At 41.8% G+C, this 27107-nt stretch overlaps 1 protein-coding gene across 1 annotated transcript in view; it reads right to left on the bottom strand.

The window, feature by feature from the left end:
- Nucleotides 1–247: 247 nt before the first annotated feature.
- The window catches only part of KCNMB1 (potassium calcium-activated channel subfamily M regulatory beta subunit 1), an 87881-nt gene continuing 61021 nt past the window's right edge, over nt 248–27107 (bottom strand). Inside the window, exons 2-3 of the mRNA XM_075859973.1 lie at nt 3656–3851; nt 248–1163 (exon numbers count right to left, since the gene is read on the bottom strand). Of these exons, the coding sequence (XP_075716088.1) occupies nt 879–1163; nt 3656–3851 (481 nt within the window). The 3' untranslated portion in view covers nt 248–878. The remainder of the gene's footprint in view (nt 1164–3655; nt 3852–27107) is intronic.

The following is a 27107-nucleotide window of genomic DNA, read 5'->3' as shown; positions in this document are numbered from 1 at the left end:
TTCCTGTTTTAGTACTTTATTTGACATCTTTTCTTTTAAAATTTTGACTATTTTTCATTATGTTTGTGCAAAGCCATATCAATCAAAAAGAAGATATTGTGTGGTAAGTCAATTTGTTAATTGTAGAAAACAAATTGTACAAACTGTATAAAACTAAAGCAAGCTATGAAAATACATTTATTAAGTAATACTATAAACAAATCCCTGTGTGAATGAGCCCTAAGGGACAGACTATGCCTTATAGAGACGGCTTTCTCTTTTTTTATATTCAGTCTCAGCTTTGGCTAAAACAAATACATGTAAAAAAGCTGAAATAAAACTGCACTGTGTGAACATAGCCAATTAGTTAAAGGGTACCAGCCACAACTAAGGTTATCTGAGAAGCTTACTGAAGACAAATGTATTCAATGGGTGGCATATAAGGCTATTTTTGGCCGCAAATCCTGAGGAAGCTGCAGGGAAATCTGTGGTGAGTGTCTTAAATATCCTATTCTGACTTCCACTGGCACTCACATGACCGCTGGTGGCCAGGGAAGAGTTGGCATTGGATCGCCAGGGGAGGACAGTATAGTTTTTATTATTTTAAACTTTTTAAACTACCTAGACTTGTGGATTTTGCTAATCCGCATCACCAGATTTGTATAGGCGCCGCTCATTTGTGGTTCAGTTCCCAGGATAAAAAATACATGCATGCCTATGTGCTGCATAACTGTATAATACCTAAATGTGTATATGTAGGTTATTATCTGGTAGAACTTTTTGTGTATTATACAATCACATATAGATAGTATAGTGCCTAACCGTAGAATTGTGCTAGTAATTCAATAAGCATGTGTGGATATTTAGTACACCAAGATTGTAGGAAAAGAATTCACACATTAGGTATTTGTTCTGCTTGCTTGCACAGAAACCATGGCAAAATATTGACTTATTTTTACAATAATAACAACAAAAAGTCCAACTGTAAACATTGATGCTGGCCAGAAAAAGTATGATATCATCTTGTGTGGTCCAAACTTTCTTATTAAAATAATGCTCTTCTGCCTCCCCTTGGGATCAAAATAGCAAGTAAATGAAGAGGACTTATTAAATTTTCCCTGGATTTCTTGTACATGCATTGCCACTTCTGTGTGGTTTTCCTTACAATCGGGAGTGTAGGTGCACTGCAAAGAAGAAAGAAGAATCACTAGTCTGTTAAATACAGTATAAACACATTACAAGAAAGGCCAATCAGAATTTCCTCCGGTGGGGGCCATGTGACTAAATTGGGTGAGATCAGCTGATCATTTTTTCGGGTGACAACTATGACATGTTTTTAGCCAAATGAAAGGGAATTTGTCATCATGAGTCCGAGAGTTTGGTGTAACATGTAAAGGTGTAATGTTCAAAGGATGTGGTAGCGCTGATGGCTTACATATAAGGCACCTATTAGAGAAGGTTTGTTGGACTAGGCGACAGATAACATTTAATACTATTTGTATATAATAAATGCCCTTTAGGAAGGGCTAATTAAAGTTTCAATTTATTCAATATCCTTATGTGGAAAAGCTGGGTTTGTCATTTGGCACACCTGAACTGCAGAAAGATGTGCTCACTTTTCTCAAAGGGCCATTCCAAACTAAGACATGTATGGCATATCCACAGGATATGTCATAAATGTTTCAATTGGGAATAACCTTTTAAGCACTGTGATATCTGTATGAATGAAACAATGCAGTACTACAGAGTTGAATTAAAAATTTAATCTTTAGCTAAAGCTGCAGTTATATGTCATCGATGGTTTGAAAAATGACTATGTTCATTGGATGGGCAATTATCGTTCTGATAGTAAGGAAGCAAACAAATTTAACTGATAATTGATACGTGTCAATAGGCCTTCACCTGTTAACCACATAACACTGTAATAGCATGACGCTGGTGGAAGTTCTCAGAACAGCATCGTACTATTATGGCACTGAGATCATTTGGGCAGAAATGATAAATACCTCTGATGGTACAAATACCTCTGATCTCCACCATTTAACCCACTTTCTGCCGTCGTGAGTGGTAACCTGTGACGCAATATCTGCACATACTTTGCATGGGCTGAGAGCCTAGGATTCTTTAAAGGACCCTAGAGCTGTCTTTTACTATGCCCTGTTGATAGTGCATCCTTACAGAGCCTTAGGCCCCATGCCCATTTCAGTTTTTTCCTTCAGGGTGCTAGCCGTTTTTCTGACGGCTAGCATCCTGACCCGTTAATTTCAATGGGGCCATGCACACTTCAGTTTTTTTGACGGTCCGTGTCTCCGTTCCGATCCAAAGTAGAGCATGTCCTACTTTGATCCGAGATTCCGTGACCGTGAGGCCCATGCAAGTCAATGGGGCCGTCAAAAAAACTGAAGGCACACGGAAGGCATCCGTGTGCCGTCCGTGTGTGACGGAGCCGTTGCCTAGCAACCGCCGGGCGGGCAGAAAAACATTACAAAAATATTACACTAATCGGCAGCCACTTGTCTCTATCAATCACTGATAGAGAAAAGAGGCTGCTGATTAAAAATAAAATAAAAAGCAGTTCATACGTACCAGGTCGTTGTCTTGGTGACGAGTCCCTCTTCTTCCTCCAGTCCGACTTTCTTTTCTGACGCGGCAGCCTGTGATTGGCTGCAGAAGCCGCTGCAGCCTGTGATTGGCTGCAGAGGCGGTCACGTAGGATGAAACGTCATCCCTTGAGGCCGGCCTTCTGACGTCATCCTGACGTGCGTCACCGCCACTACAGCCTGTGATTGGCTGCAGCGGCGACATGGATGAAACGTCATCGCTGGAGGCCGGACAGGAGGAATGTAAGTATGAATTTAAAAAAAAAAAAATGATTACATTAAAATTGTATTTTCCGCGTGCCGAACATGGTACTGTCAAGGTTGCTGAAAGAATTACCTCCGATCTGTGCAGCCCAATAACTCTTTCAGCACCCTGGACAGTACCATGCTCGGCGCACGGAAACGGAAACACGGAGTCCACACGGGAGTGCACACGGCCGCTAAAACAGTCACACGGATCCGTCACAAACGGCCGTGAAAACTGTGGCGGAAGTGTGCACGAGGCCTTACAGATCGTTATAGATCCTTACACAAAACTACAGCTGACTCAGGAGCGATTGTGGTTATGCAATGTTAGGTACACTTTAAAATGGGCAGCAATAATCATAACCTATTCCTAAATACCTATTTAGGAATAGATTCCAATATTTGTCCAGAAACACGGATAAGAAACCATCTAGTCTTGCAATATGGGTTGGTATGAGGTATTGATATACTTGTGATTTGTCCCTCATTTAATATAGACATTTTTTGATATGGTACTTATGTACTTTATTACTTTTACATTTCACATATGAGGGTATGTTTTCTGGGAACTTCGTATAATGCTTTAGCATGATCTCTGGATGGTGTCTCTTTCTTATTATGGGACTCGTTATGTTTAAAAACTTTATTAATAAAGAAATATCTTTTATCATAGTTGCTTTTGCACTTACATTTTTTGTAGGCTAATGTATTGATGCAACCAGTAAGATGAAATTCAATGCTTGCTTTGGACATCACAGGTTAATATATAAAGTGTAAAGAACTTTACCGTGGCCCAACAGGTAGACAAATAAAACTATGGTTCATATTACCTTGTTATTCCATTCTGAAGATTCCTCTGTGTGATATAGCATAAATACATCTTCTGAAAAATTCAAATTTACCAATACCTCCAGACAGGGGTATTTCAATATGCTTTCAGGCTTTGTGTTGGAATTATGAATACAGTTGGCTCTTTCTTTGAAAGTAGCTTGAACAAGGGTGCACTTAGTTTCTTCAGTCCACACACTTAGAAAACAAACACCAAATTAGCTTTATCATTTAAGAAGACTTATGGAAAGCAGTTCATGTGACATATGGTGCACCTTTATAGTTACGTAGTTTAGTAGGCTGAAAAAAAAGACATATCCGTTTCGCAGATCTATCTATTTGGTCCCCTGGAAGGTAAAACTAAACCTTCTGGACTACTATGGAAAGTTTGATTGATCCACTTGTCTCACTGTATATGTCTATGTTTAGTACTTTAAATGCATGAACTATGGGTCGGAATGCATACATGGGTAATCAATATTTTTTCCCTGTACAACTACATATTGACAGTATGAACCACTTTGCACAAATTGGCGTGCCATTACGTCCTAATTGCAATCTTTTGAAGCTCATATTTTACAGAAGACCAGTCGGTACTCTGATTTAGCATGGTGTTCCTGTCTAGGGATAACTTCTCCATTTAATATTCAATGAAAAGATCAGAACACACTTTCATACAGAATTTTGTTATTTATTTAATCAAAATATAAGCATCGAAAGAGTCACAAAACACGATATATATTTGGTATTCCGTAATCATACTGACCCATAGAATACAGGTAACATATGATTTATTCTGCATGGTGAATGATAAACACAAAAAACTATGATGGAATTTATGGTTTTTTTTTTCAACCCCTTTTTTTTAAATAAAAGTTAATCCATACGTTACCCTAAAATGTTGCTATAGGACCTTATTGAAAAATACAACTTGTCTCTTCAAAAAAGGTAGAATTATACCTTATCGATAATTCGGTTATCATGAGTTCACTATGACAGCACCAACACCAGAGAGATGGCCCCTTGACCCTATAGGAACAGGGGTTAAAAGCCCCCTCCCCCTTCTTGATCCCAGTTTTTTCCAATTCAGTTTTTTCAATTCAGGCTCCCTGCAGTGTGTTCGGTCCGGGTCTTCCGGCCGAAATACGTTCCGTCCATTACGGACGTAATGTGCTTGTGTGAATCCAGCCTTAGATCACGCTGTGCTGAGTACAAATGGACATGAATGGAGAGAAGTGTATGATGCTGATTGGTCAGCGTCATACACTTCTCTTCACAACGCCCACTTGGTCAAAAGTTAAAAAATACCCAGTTGGGCATTAAGAAAGTAATTAGCATAAATCTAAAATTGCTCATAACTTGGTCAAAAATGATTGTTTTTCAAAATAAAAACACGGTTGTTATCTACATTACAGCGCTGATCACATTATATATGAGATAGGGCACTTATAATGCGGTGACAGAGCCTCTTTAAAGAAAGTATGTGGATTCTTCTACAGAGCTGTTCAACAAATCTGCTCTAGTGATGCAGACGATTTCTCAGGAGACTGAAACTGCCCTAGTTGAATGAGCTTTGAGAGCCTCTGGCGGGTCCAAGATAGGTTAAAAATTTGTTTTGGTCAGGTCGATAATACCAAATTTAGGTCCCAAGGAGGCGTAAGATATCTCATTTTAGGTTTTAACCTGGAGACCGCACTGCAGAATCTCTTTATCCATTGATGACAAGCTAACTGAGTATCGAACATGGAACTTAAAGCTTATATTTGCACTTTAAGTGTGCTGAGAGAAAGACTCTTCTCAAATCCAGCCTGAAGGAAATCAAGAATCTGCTAAATACTTGTGTTAAGTGGATCAAGTTGGTTTGGGCTGCACCATGAAAGACATTTTTCCAGATTTTTTGGGTAGATTTACAAGGTAACATTTTTCATTGAGGCAAGGAGCCTGTTAATGACTTTTGAGGATAGACCCTTTTTTGTTAATACTGTCCTTTCAACTTCCAAGCTGTCAGATGCAGATTCGGCACATTTGGGTTTAACAGGGGACCTTGTAGAAGATCTTCTCTCAAAGGAAGGAAACAGGGTCGCCTACAGCCAGTAATTTCAGGAGGGTGAACCAGCTTCTTTAGGGCCAGAATGTGGTGACAAAGATGACATAAAGGCTTTCCTTCTGAATCTTTTGAAGAACTCTAGGTATTAGTGGCAGAAAGGCACATGCCAGTTGAAAGTTCCAATTTTGTGCCAAGGCATCTATCATAGTCACTTCGTCCTTTGGATTTAACGAGAATAACTTTTTCACTTTGTTGTTTTTCCCGAAGGCAAAGAGATCCACTTCCATAAGGCCCCATCTGCTGGTCAGCATGTGAAAGATTTTGAGGTTGTTTGAGTATATCCTGATGTGATGTTTCAAGAAAAGATTTTGAGAGGCTACAAGAGTTTCCCAGATTGGTCTTTGCTCTTTGTAGTTCAAAGAAAATGTTTTCAGAGTTTTGGACCATTTCCACTGAGGAGGACTGTCCTGAACTTGAGTTCCTCATCCCCAGGCGTTTGCATCTGTCGTTACAGAAAAATGAAAATTACTCATACCGGTAATTGGATTTTCCGTAAACCTCCACAACGGCATTCATAGGAGGATTCCCCACCTCCGGAGGAAGGTGGGGAATGGATACTGAAAAAAAAAAAGCCCCTCCTCCATGCCTTATCCACTAATTAACAAAGTACCTCTATTCATTGACTCAATATTTGGATTTAATAATGACTAAAAAAATAACAAAAACATGGGGGGGGGGGAGTCCCGTGACGTTGTGGAGGTTTACGGATAATACAATTACCGGTATGAGTAATTTTCATCTTTTTCTGGCACCTCCACAACGGCACTCATAGGAGGAATAACAGAGGTTTGAATTTAGGGAGGGACAACTGGCGAAAGGACTTTATGCCTAAAAGACAAAACATCTAATTTGTAATGTTTAAAGAAAGTTAAAGGATTAGTCCAGGTAGCAGCCCGACAAATCTGGTCAAGAGAAGGGGAAGCCCCTTCAGCCCATGATGTGGAAACTGCTCTAGTAGAATGTGCTCCCACTAGGGATGAAACATTTTTGTTTTGGTAACAAGCAAAAATGGCCATTTTAATCAGACTGGCAATAGTGGATTTACTTGCTGACATTCCTTGGTTTTTCTCCTGAAATTGGACAAGGTCGGTCTTTCTGAAGTCAGCGACTCTTTCTAGGTAGCCAAGAACACATCTTCTGACATCTAAGTGATGGTATTCTTGATCCTTGCAGGAAGATGGATTCGGGAAAAAGGAAGGTGAGGAAACTTCCTGTTGACAGTGGAATTTCAATACCACCTTTGGAAGGAAGGAAGGCTGGTGTCTTAAGATGATTCTGTCAGAAAAAAACTGTATAAAGTATGGAGCTTTGCAGGAAAAAGTCTGCAATTCTCCAATTCTCCTGGCTGTTGTAATTGCTAGAAGAAAGATGGTTTTAAATGTTAGAAGCCTGAAAGAGATGTCCGATATCGGTTCAAAGGAAGCACCTGACAGTACTGACAGTTTTAGGTTTAAATCCCGGGGGGGACGGGGACGGGACGAGACGACTGTAGAATGAACTACTGGATGTAGACGTTCAGAACCTTTTATGAACCTTTTGATGAAAGAATTCTTAGCTAATTTACAGTCTAAAAAGGCATTTAGAGCTGATATATTCACTTTTAGAGTGCTGGTTTTCAGGCCTTTTTTCTAGACATTTTGTTAAAAGTCCAAGATTAATGCAATGCTAGGTTTAGAAGAACTGTCCCATCTATGCTGAGAAAAGGAGATGAACTTCTGACAGACTCTTATATTTTGGAAGTGACTTTCTTTCGGCTATTTGAAATAGTTAAAATCACACCATCAGAAAACCCCATATTTCTAAGGATCATTCGTTCAACATCCAAGCCGTCAGACGAAGTTTAAGGATGTTCGGATGACAAACTGGACCCTGAGATAGCAGATCTTGTAAGGAAGGGAGAGACCAGTAATTCCCACCTGCCAACTGGAGGAGAAGAGGGAACCAAGATCTTCTGGCCCAATGAGAATCATAATTACTCTGGCATTCTCTTCTTAGATCTTTGCCAACACTCTTGGCATCAAGGAAAATGGAGGGAAGGCATAAAGAAGAGTTCTCGGACAAATCTGGGACAGAGCATCTACCTTCAATGGATCGTCCCTGTGTGAAAGACAATAAAAACTTGGGACTTGATGGTCCTCTCTTGAAGCGAACAGTTCCAGATCTGGCATCCCCCATCTCTGGGTGATTTGACTGAAGATGTAAGGATTTGATTTTCACTCTCCTTCCTTCAGAGAGACTCTACTGAGAAAATCTGCTGTTATATTCTCTTTGCCTCTTACATGAACCGCTGACAGAGAGAGAGAATGTTTCTTTCTGCTCAGAATAAGATCTGAGCTGCTACTTGGTACAGGATTTTGCTCCTGGTTCCCCCTGTTTGTTTAGGTATGCCACAGTGGTTACATTGTCTGATAGGACCTTTATATGTCTCTCCTGCAGAGAAGATTGCAAAGCCCAAAGCGCCTCTTTTATTGCCCACAGCTCTCTTAAATTGGAAGAAGCTCTTTCCATTAGAGGATCCCATAGCCTTGGACCAGAGAAGAGGATGTGTTAGCATCTGTCATGCAACTGTTAGCAACTGTTAGCATCTGTCATGCAAAGGACTCTTTTCTGGAGATGACTGGATATTAGCCACCAGTGTAGCGATATTCTCACCGCCGAAGGAACCTTTACCCTTTTGTTTAGCGAGGATTGGTTCTTGTCCCATACAGAGAGGAGAAACTGCTGCAGGGGTCCTGAATGGGTCCAGAGGACTGCTGGGATCATTGAGGTTAGGAGACCTAAGATTGTCATAATCTCTCGGATGGAGTAGTATTGCCTTCTGTAGAAGAGACACATTTTTAAAGGAATGGAAATCTGTTTTTCTTCTGGAAGGTAAGAGGTCATTTTCTGCGAGTTGAGGAGGACCGCCAGAAAACGCTTTTTCTTGTTTGGGAAGAGGCCCTATTTCCTGGGATTTATTAACCAGCCTAGAGAAGATAATATTTGAAAGGGACGAGTTTTAGATCTAGAAGCAGCTGGGAAGCTGATGGGGCTGAGATAAGGAAGTCATCCAAATAAGGAATTATTTGGACACCATTTAGATTTAGATGACGAAAACCTGTGACTTCCGCCATTACCTTCGTAAAAAATACTTGGTGCTGTACAGAGCCTGAAAGGCATAGCTCAAAACTGAAAATTATGAAATTTTTTGAAAAGCAAAGCCATCCTTAAGAACATCTGAGATTCTGCATAAATCGGAATATGGTAGTAGGCGTCAGTTAAATCCAGTGTAACCATATGACAGCCAGAAGATAGAAGACTTACTGTGGATTTTATGGTCTCCATCTTGAATTTTTTGTATGTTGAATAATGGTTGAGGGCTTTCAGATTTATTATGGCAATTGCTGAGCCATCTGTTTTCTTGACGAGAAATACAGAAGAATAAAACCCTTGACGACTCTGGCACCTGCTTCTGAAGAAGAAGTAAAATTTTGTTTTTCTAAAGATATCTGTTATTCTGTGGAAAGACGATTCATGGATAGGAATCTTTGTGGAGGGGAGGCAAGGAGTTCTAGTTGGTAGCCGTGATGTACTTCCAGGCCAAAAAAAGATTTTTTTACCTGCCCCCTACTGGACTTCTGGCGTCACTGTGGAGGTTAACGGGACTGATTGTCCCTGTTGAACAGGAAATTTTTTCCCTTCCCTCTGTAAGGTTGAAATTTGGACTATTCCTGTTTCTTCCTATAATCTTGTCTGCCTCCAAAACTATTATTGTTTTGGTTATGAAATGATCTCTGTTGCTGAAAAAAAAATTGTTCTACAGGAAAATTATTTTTCTTCTCCGCAGCTTTTTCTAGGATGTCATCTAATCCTGATCCAACAGACTGTCTCCCTCGCAAGGAATGCCTACCCGCTTGTTCTTAGAAGGAGGATTCTTGCTGCATGGGATAATGCAGCGGATCTAGCTCATAGTTTAACTAAATCTGCTGAAATTTTCATCTACTAGGTAATTAGAAGCCTTTTTCAACATCAGTATGGAGGAGATGATGTCTTCCTTGGGAGTTTCAGCAGCAAGATGTTTTCCCACTGGTGCACAAAATGGGACAACCTTCCTCTTACTCTCGTAGCGTCATTGTTGCTTATTATACTGACCTGAGGTAAAGAGCAAATCTCTGCCCCTGTTTTCTTTGGGGTAGCTCCACCTACCGCCTTTACTATTGCCTCCTATCTTCCCTGTTATTAAACTTGAAGGGACAAAAATTATTTGTTTGTTTGTTTTGTTTCTCCTCTGGAAAACCTTTTATTTTTGTCTGCTGCTTTTTCTAAGCTCTTACCTAGATCTGAGCCAAAAACTAACTTGCCCTTGAATGGAATATCACATAACTTATTTTTGGACTTCGTGTCCCCCTTAGCCCAATATTTGAGCCAGGGGGCTCTTCTAGCAGAGTTAGATAATACAATCGAACGAGTAGCAAACTCCACCAATTTAGCTGAGGCGTTGGCTAAAAAGACAGTAGCAAGCTTCAACATAGGAATGGAATATAAGGGTATGTTCACACGGCGGGGGTCCGTAACGGCTGAAATTACGGGGATGTTTCAGCCTGAAAACATCCCCGTAAATTCAGCCGTACCGGCATGTGCAGGCGCTTGAACGCCGCGTCAATTACGGCCGTAATTAGCGCTGCTATTCATTGGAGTCAATGAATAGCGGCTCCAAATACGGCCAAAGAAGTGACAGGTCACTTCTTCTACGCGGGCGTCTATTTACGCGCCGTCATTTGACAGCGGCGCGTAAATATACGCCTCGTGTGAACAGACAAACGTCTGCCCATTGCTTTCAATGGGCAGATGTTTGTCAGCGCTATTGAGGCGCTATTTTCGGGCGTAATTCGGGGCAAAAACGCCCGATTTACGTCCGTAAATAGGCCGTGTGAACATACCCTCAGATCTGATCCCTAGGTGTTTTATCCTCCAAGTGATCCTCAAGCGGCTGTAACCAGATGTATAAAAATCTGGCCATGCTAGTGGTTGCCAAATTAGGTTTAAATAAGGCAGCGGATGCTTCCAAGACCTTTCTCAGAACCCCATCCATTTTTCTGTCAATTGGGTCTCTTAACTGTAAGTCTGGGTTCACACACCCTATTTACGGACGTAATTCGGGCATTTTAGCCTCGAATTATGTCCGAAAATACGGCTCCAAAGCGTCGGCAAACATCTGCCCATCCATTTGAATGGGTTTTACGATGTTCTGACCCGACGGTCATTTTTTTTACGCGCCGCTGTAAAAAGACGCCCGCGTCAAAGAATTGCCTGTCACTTCTTGAGACGTAATTGGAGCCATTTTCCATTGACTCCATGGAAAAACAGCTCCAATTATGTCCATAATGGACGCAGCGAAAAACGCCTGCACATGCCATTACGTCTGAAATTCCTGAGCTGTTTTCGGGTATGTTCACACGGCAGCCTCCGTTACGCCTGAAATTATGGAGCTGTTTTCAGGAGAAAACAGCTCCGTAATTTCAGATGTAACGGAGGCTGCCGTGTGAACATACCCTGAGGCATCTTCAAACAGAAGTGCTGTCTTTTTGTCAACCTTGGATACCTGTACATCGACCTTTGAAATTTCATCCCAAAACTCTGTATCCTCAGGGTTAAAAGGAAGCCTACCCCTGATTTCTTTAGGAATAACCAGTTTCCTATCTGGATTATTCCACTCATCCAATATTAGTTTGTGTAGATTTTTGTGAACTGGGAATACTTTCCTTCTAGGAGTAGCCAGTCCAGCAAACATTTCGTCCTAAATCGACAAAGTTTCCTTTATGTCTTCGATATTCATGATTGCCTCTAATAGAATATCGGTATACTCAGCCGAAAAATAAAACTTTCTGAATTATTTGGTTTTAGATACGGAGGGGACCTCCCCTTCCTCCAAATATTCAGATACTACTGTTTGTGGATCCGAGTTTTGAACTCACAGGTGTTTCATAGATTTTATTAGAATTTGGACGTGCAAATGAAAAATATTTTTTTTTTTTCAAATAAGATGTCGTTTTAGCTAAAAAAAAACAACAATGTCCACAAGGAATAAAGAAGAAAAATCCCCCTAACATTTGTAAAGCAACTTCTCTGGAGTACGGCAATATCCCATATGTGGTCAGAAACTGGGCACACAGTAGGGTTCATAAAGGAAGGATTTTGTAGGATTGGTTTATGGGTGCGCTATGTCACATTTGCCCTGTGAGACCAAACAGAACAGTGGAAATCCCCAGAAGTGACCACATTTTGGAAACTACACCCTCAAGGTATTCACTAGGAGTGCAGTGAGCATGTTAACCCTCAGCCCTTAACCCTCCTGTTTTCCAGAAATTATTGTGCACTCGATGTTGCAGAGTGAAAATGGAAATTTTTCCATAGATATGCCAATATGTGGTGCCCAGCTTGTGCCACCATAACAAGACAGGTCACTAATTATTATGCTATGTTTCCCCTTTTTAGAAACACCCTACATATCCCCCTAATCTTTTTCCTGGTAAAAGAATACCATGCGAAATTGAGGCCTAATTTGGCGATTTACAAAGTATTGGTTCACAATTGCAGGGCTCTGATGTGAAATAATTAATGAAACCCCTGAGAAGTGAACCCATTTTGGAAACTACACCCCTCAAGGCATTTATTAAGGGGTGTAGTCAGCATTTTCACCTCACAGGTTTTTTTCCATGAATGAATGTGCTGCGGATGACGCAAAGCAAAAATTGCAATTTTTCCCTAGATATGCCAATTTAGTGGCAAATATGTCGTGCCCAGCCTGTGCCACTGGAGACGCACACCACAAAAATTGTTAAAAGGGTTCTCATGGGAATGGCGATGCCATATATGTCGAAGTAAACAGCTGTATGGGGACGATGTAGGGTTCAGAGTGGAGGGATCACCATTTGGGTTTTGGAGCGTGAATTTGCTTGGTAGTAGTTTTGTTTGAGTATTGCTGGTGTTTACGTTTATAATGTGGGCTACATGTAAGCTGAGCAGAGTACATCTGGTGCATAGACAGGTGGTATAATAATGGGGTAAAAAAAAACAATAAAATAAGCCAAAGATGTGTGTTTCGCTGTAAAGCAATCCTTTCTTCACTGGCCAGTAGTACACACTCGGCGCATTTGCAGTTTGGGGAATTTTGCTGGGAAAATGTTGTCCTGGTATAATACGAGCACCCTCGCTTCCAGCAGATATGTTTGGGCCCTACCCTTCCTGGTTTCCTAATTTTAGGGCCTTGATAAATCACCTTTTGAAACAGAAAAACTTTTCCCCTCGGACCTGCACAATTGCATATTTTTTCTTTTTTGACTTATTGGAGCCTTAACTAATTTTATTTTTTCATAGACGCAGTAGTATGAGGACTGTATTTTTGCGGGACGAGCTGTAGTTATTATTGGTACTATTTTGGGGTACATGCGACTTTTTTATCACTTTTTATCCTATTTTTGGGAGGCAAGGTCACCAAAAAAACAGCAATTCTGGCATCGTTTTTTAGCTTTTGTTATACAGCGTTCACCATGCATTATAAATTATATATTAACTTTACTCTGAATTGATAAGGGAAAAAGGGCGATTGTGTTTTATTTTATTATGTGATACTTTTATTATAATTTTGTAAACTTTTTTTTACACTTTGTTTTAGTCCCACTAGGGGACCTGAAGGGACCAACTGTCTGATTTATATTCTAATACATTGCACTACCTATGTAGTGCAATGTATTAGATCTGTCAGTCGTTCACTGACAGCAAGCCAATTTAGGTTTCGCCCCGGGGCAGGGCCTAATCGGCTTCCGTAACGGCAGAGCAGGAGGCCATTGTTAGGCCTTCTGTTGCCAAAGTAGCAGTCGGCAGCCCTGCGATCGTAAGCAGGGCTGCCCATTTGGTATCAACTCCGGTTGATCTCTACCGTTAGAGGAGGGTGTCAGCAGTAACATACTGCTGATGTCCAACGCTGAGGACGCTGGCTCAGCTCCTGAGCCGGCGCCATCATGCCATCGGCAAGGGAAGCCTTTTAGGCCCTGCCTCCAGGCGTTGCTTGGAAGGCTTCCATACTAGACAGACCGGGAGGCCAGTATTAAGCCTCCGGTTGCCATTGCAGACATCGCCACCCCGGGAATTTCATTTCTGGGGTGATGATGAGCTGCAAACACCTTAAATGCAGCGATCGCTTTTGACCGCTGCATTTAAGGGGTTAATGGTAGGGATCGGAGCTAACTTCGGTCCCCACCATTACAGCAGGGTGTCAGCTGTAACTTACAGCTGACACCGGGGGATGATGACACGGACTCGACTTCTGAGCCTGTGTCATCCATTTGTCATAAGTTTATGACAAATTGTGGGAATCGCTAGCTTTCCATGACGTATACTTACGACAAATGTCGGGAAGGGGTTAAAATTACATTTCTTAGGTAAAAAATACTGGATAGAATAGAGCAGTATGCTATGCAATTCTGACTGTCAAATATGAAGGGAAATCTGATGGAAATTGACCTGCGCAAATGTAAACATAGCCTAAAATGAAAATAAGATCTGTGGCGAGGAGCTATTGTCACGAGCAGCTAGCCAGAGGCCAGAGGCATGGCCTAGCAGATGCCTGTCCGTTTTAAACTGACAGCCAGTAATACACTGCAATACAGAAGTATTGCAGTGTATTATAAAAGCGATCGGATGATCGCATAGTAAAGTCCCCTAGTAGGACTAATAAACAAGTTAAAAAGCAGTTTAAAAAAAGTGAAAAAAAAATGAAAAAAAAACTTTTTCCCCTTACAAAATGCTTTATTATTTTAAAAAAACCTAAATAAATTTTAAAAGTTACACATATTTGGTATTGCCGCGTCTGTAACGACCCCAACTAAAAAAGCTATTATATTATTTAACCCGCACGGTGAACGCCGTAAAAAATAGAATAAAAAACATTGCAAAAATTGCTGTTTTCTGTGAATCTTGCCATAAAAAAATATGTGATAAAAAGTCACATCTACTCCAAAATGGTACCAATAGAAACTAGAAGTCGTCCTGCAAAAAAAAAGCCCCGATACAGCTGCATCGGCGGAAAAATAAAAAAGTTATGGCTCTTCAAGTAGGGAGAAACAAAATCAAATAATTTAGAAAAAAAAGTGTTTTTACTGTGTAAAAGTAGTAAAACATAAAAAATAGATACAAATTTGGTATCGTTGCAATCGTAACAACCCGCTAAATAGACTTATTGTGTTAGTTATAGCACAAGGTAAGCGGTGTAGATATAGGGCGCAAAAAAGCGTGGCAAAATGTCATGTTTTTTTTATTTCCCTCCAAAAAAAAGTTAATAAAAGTTAATCAAAGAATTATATGTACCCCAAAAAGGTGCTATTAAAAAATACAACTTGTCCCGCAAAAAACAAGACCTTATACAGCTATGTCGACGCAAAAATAAAAAAGTTATAGCTCTTGGAATGCGACGATGGTAAAACTTAAAAAATAGCTTGGTCATTAAGGATTAAAATAGGCTAGTCATTAAGGGGTTAATATGTCATAATAGCACACGTGAACATCCCCTTTAAAGGGTAACTAAACGTTCAACAAACTTTTGACATGTCATTATTTTTGATTGGTGGAGGTCTGAGCACTGAGACCCCCACCAATCGCTAAAACGAAGCCGCAGACGCGCTCGTGTGAGTCTGAGCCGCTTCGTTTGTGTTCGGCTTTTTCCAGAAAGCCGATGTAACGGTGTAAGGGCTCATAGAATTGAATAGGGCAGTGTTGCAGTTCGTAACACAGTGGGTGGATTACAGCACAACTGTGCATGTAAAAACTATGAAGGAGATACAGTGCTTCTCTAGTGCTGTGGCCCCTTCAGTTTGAGGGTTGGTGGGGGTCCTGCTACTCAGTTCCTTACCATTTAAGAAGCGATGGCATTTCCCAGCAATGTGCCATTGCTTCAGATGGTGGACTCTCTCAGAAATCACAACTCTTATTGTGCTCAACAAAAAAGGATTTAAATGCCTTATTTCCTATAGTTCAACCTGTGCCATCATTTGCCCAGCTAAGTGACGCAAGGTTTGCAACTAGAGGACTAACTTGCAGTAGCCACAGCAGCTAGAGTAAGTAGCAAAAAACAAGCATCTTAGCAAGTGTGGGGGCTCGGGAGTTTGCAGTGTATTAAGTGTGACTCGAGATTCAGTGATTTAAGATTAAGGGAGTTTAGAGTTTAGAAAGAATTGATATTTGTTAGGGCCTGTTCACATCAGCATTTATTTACGTTTAGGGGTTCCGTAGGAGCTTTCCCGTCAACGGAAAGGCAAACGGAAACTATAGCTGTGAAAGGGTTCCGTTGTTTTGACGGAATCAATACTGCAGTCGACTGCGCTATTGATAAGGTCAAAACAACGGAACCCGGCCTAAGGGCTGATGAAGCAGTTAGAAGGCGGAGTAGAGGGAGAAATAGTCCTGACCTCTAACACCTCAATAAGTTTGCCAAGTTGGCAAATGAGCTGCTGCAGCAGTATACTTTCTCTAGCAACCAAGGGAATGAGTGCTCCGGTAAGAATGGAAATGGGGTCATAAGAAAGGCTAGACAGGTCCTGGTAGTGGGGGACTCTATTATTAGGGGAACTGTTAAAGGGGGTGGGGTAATAGCGGGATTCACTGGTTAATGGCACTCACTATTACTACCGCCTTTATAATCAGGGTCACTAGGGTTATGCCTAGTTCCCCTACCTTTTCCTTATACTAACGTCGATCTAATTGCTTTAGCGGCTACTCAAGGGAATAAGACTGTATAGTAAATAAAGTTAATATTTATTAACATACAGTAATCACTCTCATATATAAATTACAGTAACTAATCACAGTACAGTATAAACACGGTATCACACTCCTAATTATACCGCCACCCACTTACCTAAACATACACAGAATACAGTTACGTTACAACACAATACACATAAGTTACTTGTAATTCTCACACGCTCACTATCTCTGTCCCACTCCCTCCCATTATAACTTTCCCTATACACTAAAGGTTAATACGGGATAAGGAGGAACAAGGGGAATGGGTTTCTGTGTACCTGGGGATGTGCAGGTCAAGGGTCACTGCAGGATACTTAGGGCAGCAAGGGTGAACTTAGGGAATACAGGGTTACTCAGAGAAGCAAGGGTTAACTCAGGGAAGCAAGGGTTAACTTACTCAGGGGGAGTAGGGACAGCACTCAGGGAGAGCAAGGGGTTAACTCAGGGAAGCAAGGGTTAACTTCTGGGACAGTAGGTACAGTACTCAGGGAGAGCAAGGAATTTACTCAGGGAAGCAAGTGTTAACTTACTCAGGGGGAGTAGGGACAATACTCAGGGAGAGCAAGGGGTTAACTCAGGGAAGCAAGGGTTAACTCTGGGACAGTAGGGACAGTACTCAGGGAGAGCAAGGGGTTAACTCAGGGACTCAGGGAAGCAAGGGTTAACTCTGGGACAGTAGGGACAGTACTCAGGGAGAGCAAGGGGTTAACTCAAGGAAGCAAAGATTACAGCAGGAGGAGACAGGGAGAGACAGGGTTAAGTGTAGCTATTGCTACACTTAATACTTTGTGACTCGACTTGTTGGTGGAGCAGAAGCAGAGGCAGAAGCAGGAGCCGTAGCAGCAGGTCTTTGGAGGAGAGAGAAGTGAGCCGGGTCGTGGTAGTGTGGGAGGCAGGCAGGCAGCTCTCAGCTGGGTGTGAGGTCCTCTTCTGCTAGCTCCAGTACTGACGCAGGGCTATTTAACCCTGTCGGTACGCTCGCAGCGGGGGATGTGGCGCTCGCCCCGGCTAGCATGGGTTGGCATGGTGATAATGTATCACCAGCCGACTCATGAGCGCCCGCACGAGAATGTCCGTGCGAGCAGGAGACTTGAAATGGAGACAGGGGATAACTACCTCCTGTCTCCATGGTTACCAAACAAAGCAAGGCAATGCTAATTGTCCTGCTCTGCTTACAACATAATTCATGACCAGGGCTGTTGTTGTTGTTGTTACAGCCCTGGCTCATGATACATTATATGTATTATACATACACATATATATTATATATATATATGTGCATACATATATATACTGTATATATATACACACACACATATATATATATATATATATATATATATACACACACATATATATATATATATATATATATATATATATATATATATATATATATATATATATATACAGTGAAGAAAATAAGTATTTGATCCCTTGCTGATTTTGTAAGTTTGCCCACTGTCAAAGACATGAATAGTCTAGAATTTTTAGGCTAGGTTAATTTTACCAGTGAGAGATAGATTATATATATATTAAAAAAAATAAAAAAAATCACATAGTCAAAAATATATATATTTATTTGCATTGTGCACAGAGAAATAAGTATTTGATCCCCTACCAACCATTAAGAGTTCAGCCTCCTCCAGACCAGTTACACGCTCCAAATCAACTTGGTGCCTGCATTAAAGACAGCTGTCTTAAATGGTCACCTGTATAAAAGACTCCTGTCCACAGACTCAATTAATTAGTCTGACTCTAACCTCTACAACGTGGGCAAGACCAAAGAGCTGTCTAAGGATGTCAGGGACAAGATCATAGACCTGCACAAGGCTGGAATGGGCTACAAAACCATAAGTAAGACACTGGGTCGGAAGGAGACAACTGTTGATGCAATAGTAAGAAAATGGAAGACATAGAAAATGACAATCAACATCGATCTGGGGCTCCATGCAAAATCTCACCTCGTGGGGTATCCTTGATCATGAGGAAGGTGAGAGCTCAGCCGAAAACTACACGGGGGGAACTTGTTAATGATCTCAAGGCAGCTGGGACCACAGTCACCAAGAAAACCATTGGTAACACATTACGTCGTAATGGATTAAAATCCTGCAGTGCCCGCAAGGTCCCCCTGCTCAAGAAGGCACATGTACAGGCCCGTCTGAAGTTTGCAAATGAACATCTGGATGATTCTGAGAGTGATTGGGAGAAGGTGCTGTGGTCAGATGAGACTAAAATTGAGCTCTTTGGCATTAACTCAACTCGCCGTGTTTGGAGGAAGAGAAATTGTGCCTATGACCCAAAGAACACCGTCCCCACTGTCAAGCATGGAGGTGGAAACATTATGTTTTGGGGGTGTTTCTCTGCTAAGGGCACAGGACTACTTCACCGCATCAATGGGAGAATGGATGGAGCCATGTACCGTCAAATCCTGAGTGACAACCTCCTTCCATCCACCAGGACATTAAAAATGGCTCGTGGCTGGGTCTTCCAGCACGACAATGACCCGAAACATACAGCTAAGGCAACAAAGGAGTGGCTCAAAAAGAAGCACATTAAGGTCATGGAGTGGCCTAGCCAGTCTCCAGACCTTAATCCCATCGAAAACTTATGGAGGGAGCTGAAGATCCGAGTTGCCAAGTGACAGCCGCAAAATCTTAATGATTAACAGATGATCTGCAAAGAGGAGTGGGCCAAAATTCCTTCTAACATGTGTGCAAACCTCATTATCAACTACAAAAAACGTCTGACTGCTGTGCTTGCCAACAAGGGTTTTGCCACCAAGTATTAAGTCTTGTTTGCCAAAAGGGATCAAATACTTATTTCTCTGTGCACAATGCAAATACATAGATATAATTTTGACAATGTGATTTTCTGTTTTTATTTTTATATAATCTATCTCTCACTGGTAAAATTAACCTCGCCTAAAAATTCTAAACTGTTCATGTCTTTGACAGTGGGCAAACTTACAAAATCAGCAAGGGTTCAAATACTTTTTTCCGTCACTGTATATAGGGACACTTCCCTTTACAGGAACAGATAGGGCAATCTGTCACAGACCAGGAATACGAACAGTTTGTTGTCTTCTGGGTGCTCGGGTTCAGCGTATCGCAGATCAGGTTAACATATTATTTGGAGTGATTGGTAAAGACCCAGCGGTATTGGTGCGCATTGGCACCAATGAAAAAGTTAGAGGTAGGTGGAACGTCCTAAAACATGATTTTCTCAGATTCTGCTGGACTTCTGCCATATTATTTTGGTGGGCTGGTTTATACAGGAATAATACGCAGGCATGATGAGGTAATACACAGGGATGATGGGGGTTATATACAGGGATGATGGGTGCTATCCTCCGGATCATGCACATGTGGCATAAATGAGGCTACATATAGTAGATGTATTTATACTCATGTTCATTACATAGGAGTGCCAAGACTTCCTCGTTCTAGCAATTTGTGGGAATCTACAGAATAAATCTAGGGCTATGCGGCGATTTTGGAAGTGACATCTATTGAGCGACCAAAGAGTGTGCACTCACTATGGTACTTCACAACAAAATAAAACTGAATGGGGTCGCTTTGCAGCTCTGAGTTTGCTGCTACTGTGACATTACAGTCGCCAGAGATCAGGCAGGGTTGACTGTGTCCTCTGATAGTATTCATCACTCTGATGGAATAAAGTTCTTTAAATAAAAAAAATTAAAAACAACTAGTGAGCGCAATTTCCTTATTTATTTATTTATTTATTTATTTATTTATTTATTATATAATATGAGCTTCCTATATTACTCCAGATACCTGTGATCTCATACCCTGTATATACAGATACTGCACCCCATAGACTGTGCTGTACCTTGTATACACTGACACTGCATCCCATAGACAGCTCTGTACCTCATATACATTAACACTGCATCCCATTGACTGCTGTATCCGGTATATTGCTGCCAGGGGGTCGTGATAACCATGTACTCATGTGCTGTACCCCATATATACTGATACTGCACCCCATATATGCAGTACTGTAACCCATATACACTTAGGGTCCTTTTGTACTGACAAATTTTGGTCGTAACAAAGAGCGCCGATCAACGAGACCGCATTGATTGGCGTTCATTTGCTCCTTTCATAAGGAGATATGATCAGTAATGTATGGGGATGAGCGATTGTTACTATGATCGTTCGTCCCCATACATTTTCATCATGTTGTCAGCACATCTCCCTGTTTACCCAGGGAGACAGCGGCATAAATACCTCTGTAGCAGCCATAGCAGCTGCTACGGTGCCCGTGGCATGAGGAGGCCCGTGCTGCCCTCCGGCCGCTACAGCAGTAGCGACGCCTTCGGACGCAGATACTAGAACACTATGACAGAGCAGGGAGGTATCTCCCTGCTCTGCCATAAGTTGTCAACCGAATGTGGCTGTGTCTGGCGCTATGTACAGGGGGGGCTGTCTGGCGCTTTCTACAGGGGGGCTGTGTGTGGAGCTATCTACAGGGGGCTGTGTGTGGAGTTATCTACAGGGGGGCTGTGTGTGGCGCTATCTACAGAGGTGGCTGTGTGTGGAGCTATCTACAGGGGGCTGTGTGTGGCGCTATGTACAGGGGGCTGTGTGTGGAGCTATCTACAGGGGGGCTGTGTGTGGAGCTATCTACAGGGGGCTGTGTCTGGCGCTATGTACAGGGGGGCTGTGGCTGGCGCTATGTACAGGGGGGCTGTGCGTGGATCAATCTACAGGGGGGCTGTGTGTGGAGCGATCTACAGGGGGCTGTGTGTGGAGCTATCTACAGGGGGGCTGTGTCTGGTGCTATGTACAGGGGGGCTGTGTGTGGAGCAATCTACAGGGGGGCTCTGGTGGATGATTTTTCCATTGACCGGTAGGAGAGTTACACAACTGGAAAAAAAAAATCCCCATCATGTAACTCTGCTACCTGTCAATTGAAAAGTCATCAACCACAGGGCCTCCCTCATGACTTTCATTGTTCTCAGCCTTTTGTCCTGCAGCTGCTGCCGCCGTGATGAGCAAATGTTATACCCAAGATAGGAAAAGTAACACAAAGACGATATAACCGGATCCATAATATCTGTGATATCCAGACAGTCTAGTTATCCGCAGTGAGAATGTACGCTTGTTATTTGCAGAAGGATCTGGCCATGATTTGATGTGTTGATGCGGGATATTGGGCGTGGTTAGGGGGCGTGGCTTAAAATGTCCCTCTTTTCCGAATTCAAACGTTTCGGAGGTATGGTCTACAGGGGGGCTGTATAGCACTGTCCACAGAGGGGCCTGTATAGCACTGTCTACAGTGGGCGGCTGTAACGTAATGTCTACAAGGGGTGGCTGTATAGTACTGTCTACAGGGGAGGGCTGTATAGTACTGTCTACAGGGGGGGCTGTATGGCAGTATCTACAGGGGTGCACTATCTACAAGGGCAGGCTGTGTGTGGCACACAGGGAAGGGAGCACGGCACGCAAAACCGGCACTATCTGCAAAGGGCACTGTGGCAATATCTACAGAGGGCACTGTGGCACTATCTACACAGGTCGCTGTGGCAATATCTACAGAGGGCACTGTGGCACTAAAAAGTGATTGCCCAATCTTGACATTCTTGTGTCTGCCAAATGCTGCCAACTGAACAGCCAGCCAGAGTAAACTCGCAAATTTCCTGAAAATCTAAACCTAGAAGTATCATTATAGTAATGTAATATTGTTTTATAGTAATGTAGTATTGTTATAGTAGTTCAAACAACTAATTGATTAACAATAATTTCGTATTGTATCAAATGTTAAAGTAATGCGGCCCATTTACCCGGCCGAGTTTGAGACCCCTGATAATCTGTGATTAAAATAATATTTTTAGAACTTGTTATGCATAAATATAGGTATGCTGCTTTATTTAAAAATTCTCATATAAACAGGAGATCAGAATAATTAGTTTCACATATTTAGGTATGCCAATTATCTTTATTTATATCATTGAATATATGTATGTCTAAAGGGAAACTGTCTGCAGGTTTGAGGTCTCACTCAGGTTAGTATAGTTTTTGTTGTGGTTAGTATAATTTGCATTACAAGCTAGATTACAAGATAGATTGATAAGTAGCTAAAAGGGGTACAAAAAATATGTATCAAGGGCAAACTGGTACATGGTTGCGATTTTTAACAGATATTTAACTTTATTGTAAACACTTTTTAATGTATATCCTGTGTACCGACTAGTTAAGTAGGAGTGAACTTGACACGTCATGTATGACCCGGAAGAAGCTGGAGCAAAGAAATCCTGGGTTGGACCACTACTTAGCGTGCATTGTGCTATTTGTTTTTAGATGTGACCGTTATACTTTTTACCTTTGTGTGTATAATTAACCCCTTAATGACCGCCCATATGCCTTTTCACGGCACTAATTAAGGGATTATTCAAACAAACAGGTGTCGAATCGGCCGTGGAACCGATTTTTACAGATCCCTCACTTTAGTCTATTGAGGGATCCGTGAAAACACGCAAAAATAAGACATGTCCTATTTTTTCAAGGGCCGTTCACACAATTCTTTAAAAACGGCCATGTGGGGCGTGGCTTAGCTATGGCGCATGTAGGGGATCTTACACTGCAACCTGCCGCACGCCTTACAGGACCTCAGCTCGGAGCCAGAGCATAGAGCGGTCCCTCGCGGCCTCGTGCTCCTATGCAACATCGTTTGACTCGGAAGATATAGCGCCGGCGCGCTTACCTCCTCTAACCGACGATGGTTACCCTCAGTCATCTCTGCCCTCACTGTAAAACAAGTCGACATGGAATGTCCCTCGGTTTGGAGACTACTTACCGAGGTGGGTCACAGCGCCTCCTCCTCCACGACGTGCCCCTTTGAGGGTGTGCCCTCCATCCATGAGAGGGGAACATACAACCCAGTCTAGCCACCATGCTGACTTACAGCTCCTGCGTGTATCAATTCAGGCCCTATCAACTAGACAGGACCTGGACTCCCTAGTCTCCAGAATTGAGCTATCACACTAGCAAGCTCTAACCGAAATACTGTACGTTCCGATGTTGAACAATTAAACCATAGATCACATGCCACGGAACAAAATAAATGTGTCTAACATGGACACCAGAGTTGCTGTCCTTGAACTGGAATTTACTTAGATTAGATCGCACCTACAATCCCTGGCTCTTCAGATGGATGATCAGGATCAGGAAATAGGCGTCAGAGAAAAAATGTCTGACCTCAAAGGCCTCCCTGAATTTGGTCCACAGGAGGACCTCCCTGCAATGGTGTCCAACATTTTTAATACTTTAACTAATAGGCCTGCAGATGACACCTTTCTCATGGACAGAGTCCACAGAGTGTCTTGGCTGGGCCCTACTAACCCTTCTAATCAGGGACATATTATGTCGACTCCACTACTGCACCGACAAAGATATGATTGTACGAGGAGCCTGGTCGCATGGCCCAATAACAATAGAGGGAAGCTCGATTAACACCTTCAGGACTGAGCCTGTTTTGGCCTTGTGGACGCAGCCAATTTTTTCAAATCTGACGTGTCACTTTATGTGGTAATAACTTGGAAATGCTTTTACCTATCCAAGCGATTCCGAGATTGTTTTCTCGTGACAAATCGCACTGTATGTTAGTGGAAAAATTTGATCAATAAATTCAGTATTTGTTTGTGAAAATCACCAAACTTTGCAAAAATTTGCATTTTCCTAAATTTAAATGTATCTGCTTTTAAAATAGATGGTAATACCACACAAAATAATTACTAATTAACATTTCCCATATGTCTACTTTATGTTGGCATCGTTTTTTGAACGTCCTTTTATTTTTCTAGGACGATACAAGGCTTAGAACTTTAGCAGCAATTTCTCACATTTTCAAGAAAATTTTCAAAACCTATTTTTATAGGTGCCAGTTCAGTTCTGAAGTGGCTTTGAGGGCCTTATATATTAGAAACCCCCATAAGTCACCCAATTTTAAAAACTGCACCCCTCAAAGTATTCAATACAGCATTTAGAAAGTTTCTTAACCCTTTAGGTGTTTCACAACAAAGTAGAGGGGAAATTTATAAATTTCTTATTTTTGTCGGAAAATCCATTTTAATCAATTTTTTTACCAGAGAAATGCAACTCAATATTTATTGCCCAGATACTGCAGTTTTTAGAAATATCCCACATGGGGCCCTATTGTGGTGATGAACTGAAGCACAGACCTCAGAAGCAAAGGCGCACCTAGAGGATTTTGTGGCATCCTTTTTATTAGAATATATTTTAGACACCATGTCAAGTTTGAAGAGGTCTTGTGGGTCCAAGACAGTGGAAACATCCCCAATTAGACACCATTTGGCAAACTACACCCTCAAGGAATTTATCAAGGGGAATAGTGAGCATTTAACGCCACAGGTTTTTTTGCTGAATTTAGTGGAATTAGACCGTAAAAATTAAAATCTAAATTTTTTTCAATAAAACTTAGAAATGATCAATTTTTACAAGGAATTAAGAAGAGAAAGCCCCCAAGATTTGTAAAGCAATTTCTCCTGATTACGTCAATACCCCACATGTGCTCATAAACGGCTGTTTGGACACACGGCAGGGCTCAGAAGAGAAGGAGCGCTATTTGGCTTTTGGAGCTCAAGTTTACTCAATTGGTTTTCGGGTGTCATGTCGCATTTGCAAAGCCCCTGAGGGACCAAAACAGTGGACGCCCCCCAGAAGTGACCCCATTTGGGAAATTACAGCCCTAAAAAGAATTTGTCTAGGGGTATAGTGAGCATTTTGATCCCATAGGTTTTTTGCTGAATTTAGTGTAATTAGGCAGTCAAAACTTCTATTGTTTTTTATTCTTTTTTTTACGGCGTTCACCGTGCGCTATAAATGACATTTAATTTATTCTGTGGGTCGATGCGATTATGGCGATGCCATATGTATATAGATTTTTTTATGTTTTACGGTGTTTGCACGATAAAATCACGGTTTTAAAAAAATTATTTTGTTTTTGTGTCGCCATATTCTAAGTGCAACAACTTTTTTATTTTTCAGGAAAGTTGTGTGAGGGCTTGTTTTTTGCGGAACAAACAGTAGTTTTTATCGGTACAATTTTTGGGTACATGCAACTTTTTGATCCCTATTTATGCAATTATTTGGGAGCTGAAGTGACTAAAAATAGCGATTCCGGTATCGTTTTTCTATTATTTTTTGATGGCGGTCACCGTGTGGGATAAATTACATTCCATTTTTATAGTTTAGGCCGTTACGGACGCGGCGATACCAATTATGCATAGTTTATTTATTTTTTTCTAATAATAAAGGACTTAATAAGGGAAAAAAGGCGATTTTTAAATTTTATTATTTTGACATTTTACTTTTGTACATTGCTTTGTAATTTATTTTTTTTAGTCCCACTAGGGACTTGAAGATCAAATTATTGGATCGTTGTTATAATATCCTGCAATACTTATGTATCGCAGGGTATTATACCTGTCAGTTTCACACTGACAGGAGGCATATTAGGTCTTGCCTCTGGCAGGATGTAATCACCTTCAATAGATGGCACACCGGAAGCATTTGTTAGGCTACCGGTTGCCATAGCAATCACCCCCCCCACGACAATCGGCCCTCTAAATCGCGTAGCGGGGTGCCGATGTTGCTATAACAACTTAAATGCGGCGCTCGCTATTGACTGCCGCATTTAAGGCGTTAATCGGTTCGGATCATCGCTGAGATCCGAGCTGATGTTTTCCCCCAGTACTAAGGCTGCTAGTAGCAGCCTGTACTGGGAGATGCCGGGCTGCGGGAATCGACCTGTGTGCTCTGTTAGGAGCACACATAGATTAACGGGCTGCAGGCACAAGGACCAGCTCTGCAGCCCGATAATCTACGTGGGGTGGTCGGGAAGGGGTTAAGGTATACCCTGATGTCTCATCTAAAACTTTATACATGAGGCGCCTTCTACATCAACTCCTGGAAAAAATGAAGACAACAGAGGCCACCTACAGATGGGGTCACCCGTTCCACGTCATAATCAAAAAAGACTCTAATACCTTCTTACTACGTCATCACTCTGATCTCAATGACCTGTTTAGTTTCCTGCAGATTGCTCCTTTACCGGTTCCTGACTGGTTGTCACTTGGAAGCTCTGGTCTCCAGCCCCGTGGATGACCCCGCAAGCTGTTAACCCTATGGACTTCGAACTGCCACGATACAACGAGTCCACGGATGTCCCTACTTTACCAGCTGCCGTATCTTATCGCCTTAGGTTTTGCTGTATTTGATTTTTTACGGACTTATTCTTGCATTGTGTCTTGCTATTGATATGTCTTCCCCATGTTTCTAGGTCAGATGTTGGTTGTCTCCTCCCAGGTGTCCGCCTGCGGTCCCGGTTGGCACCTTGTGGACCCACTTCTGATGGCTATTGACTCCTCACGTGGCCTAATTTGGGTTCCTGCCAGGAGCGCAGCTTGGACACCTCTGTCTGCCCTATGCTGGTAATGTTTTTTCTTTCCTATTTATTTTTAATTTTACTTACTGTCCATTGGCCCCTTTCCCTTCCCCTCAGGACCTTTCTTTTTCACTGTG

This window comes from Rhinoderma darwinii, chromosome 3, assembly GCF_050947455.1.
Source record: "Rhinoderma darwinii isolate aRhiDar2 chromosome 3, aRhiDar2.hap1, whole genome shotgun sequence".
NCBI lineage: Eukaryota > Metazoa > Chordata > Amphibia > Anura > Rhinodermatidae > Rhinoderma > Rhinoderma darwinii.
The sequence above is the reverse complement of the archived record's forward strand: the minus strand, read 5'-3'. Positions and strand labels throughout refer to the sequence as shown.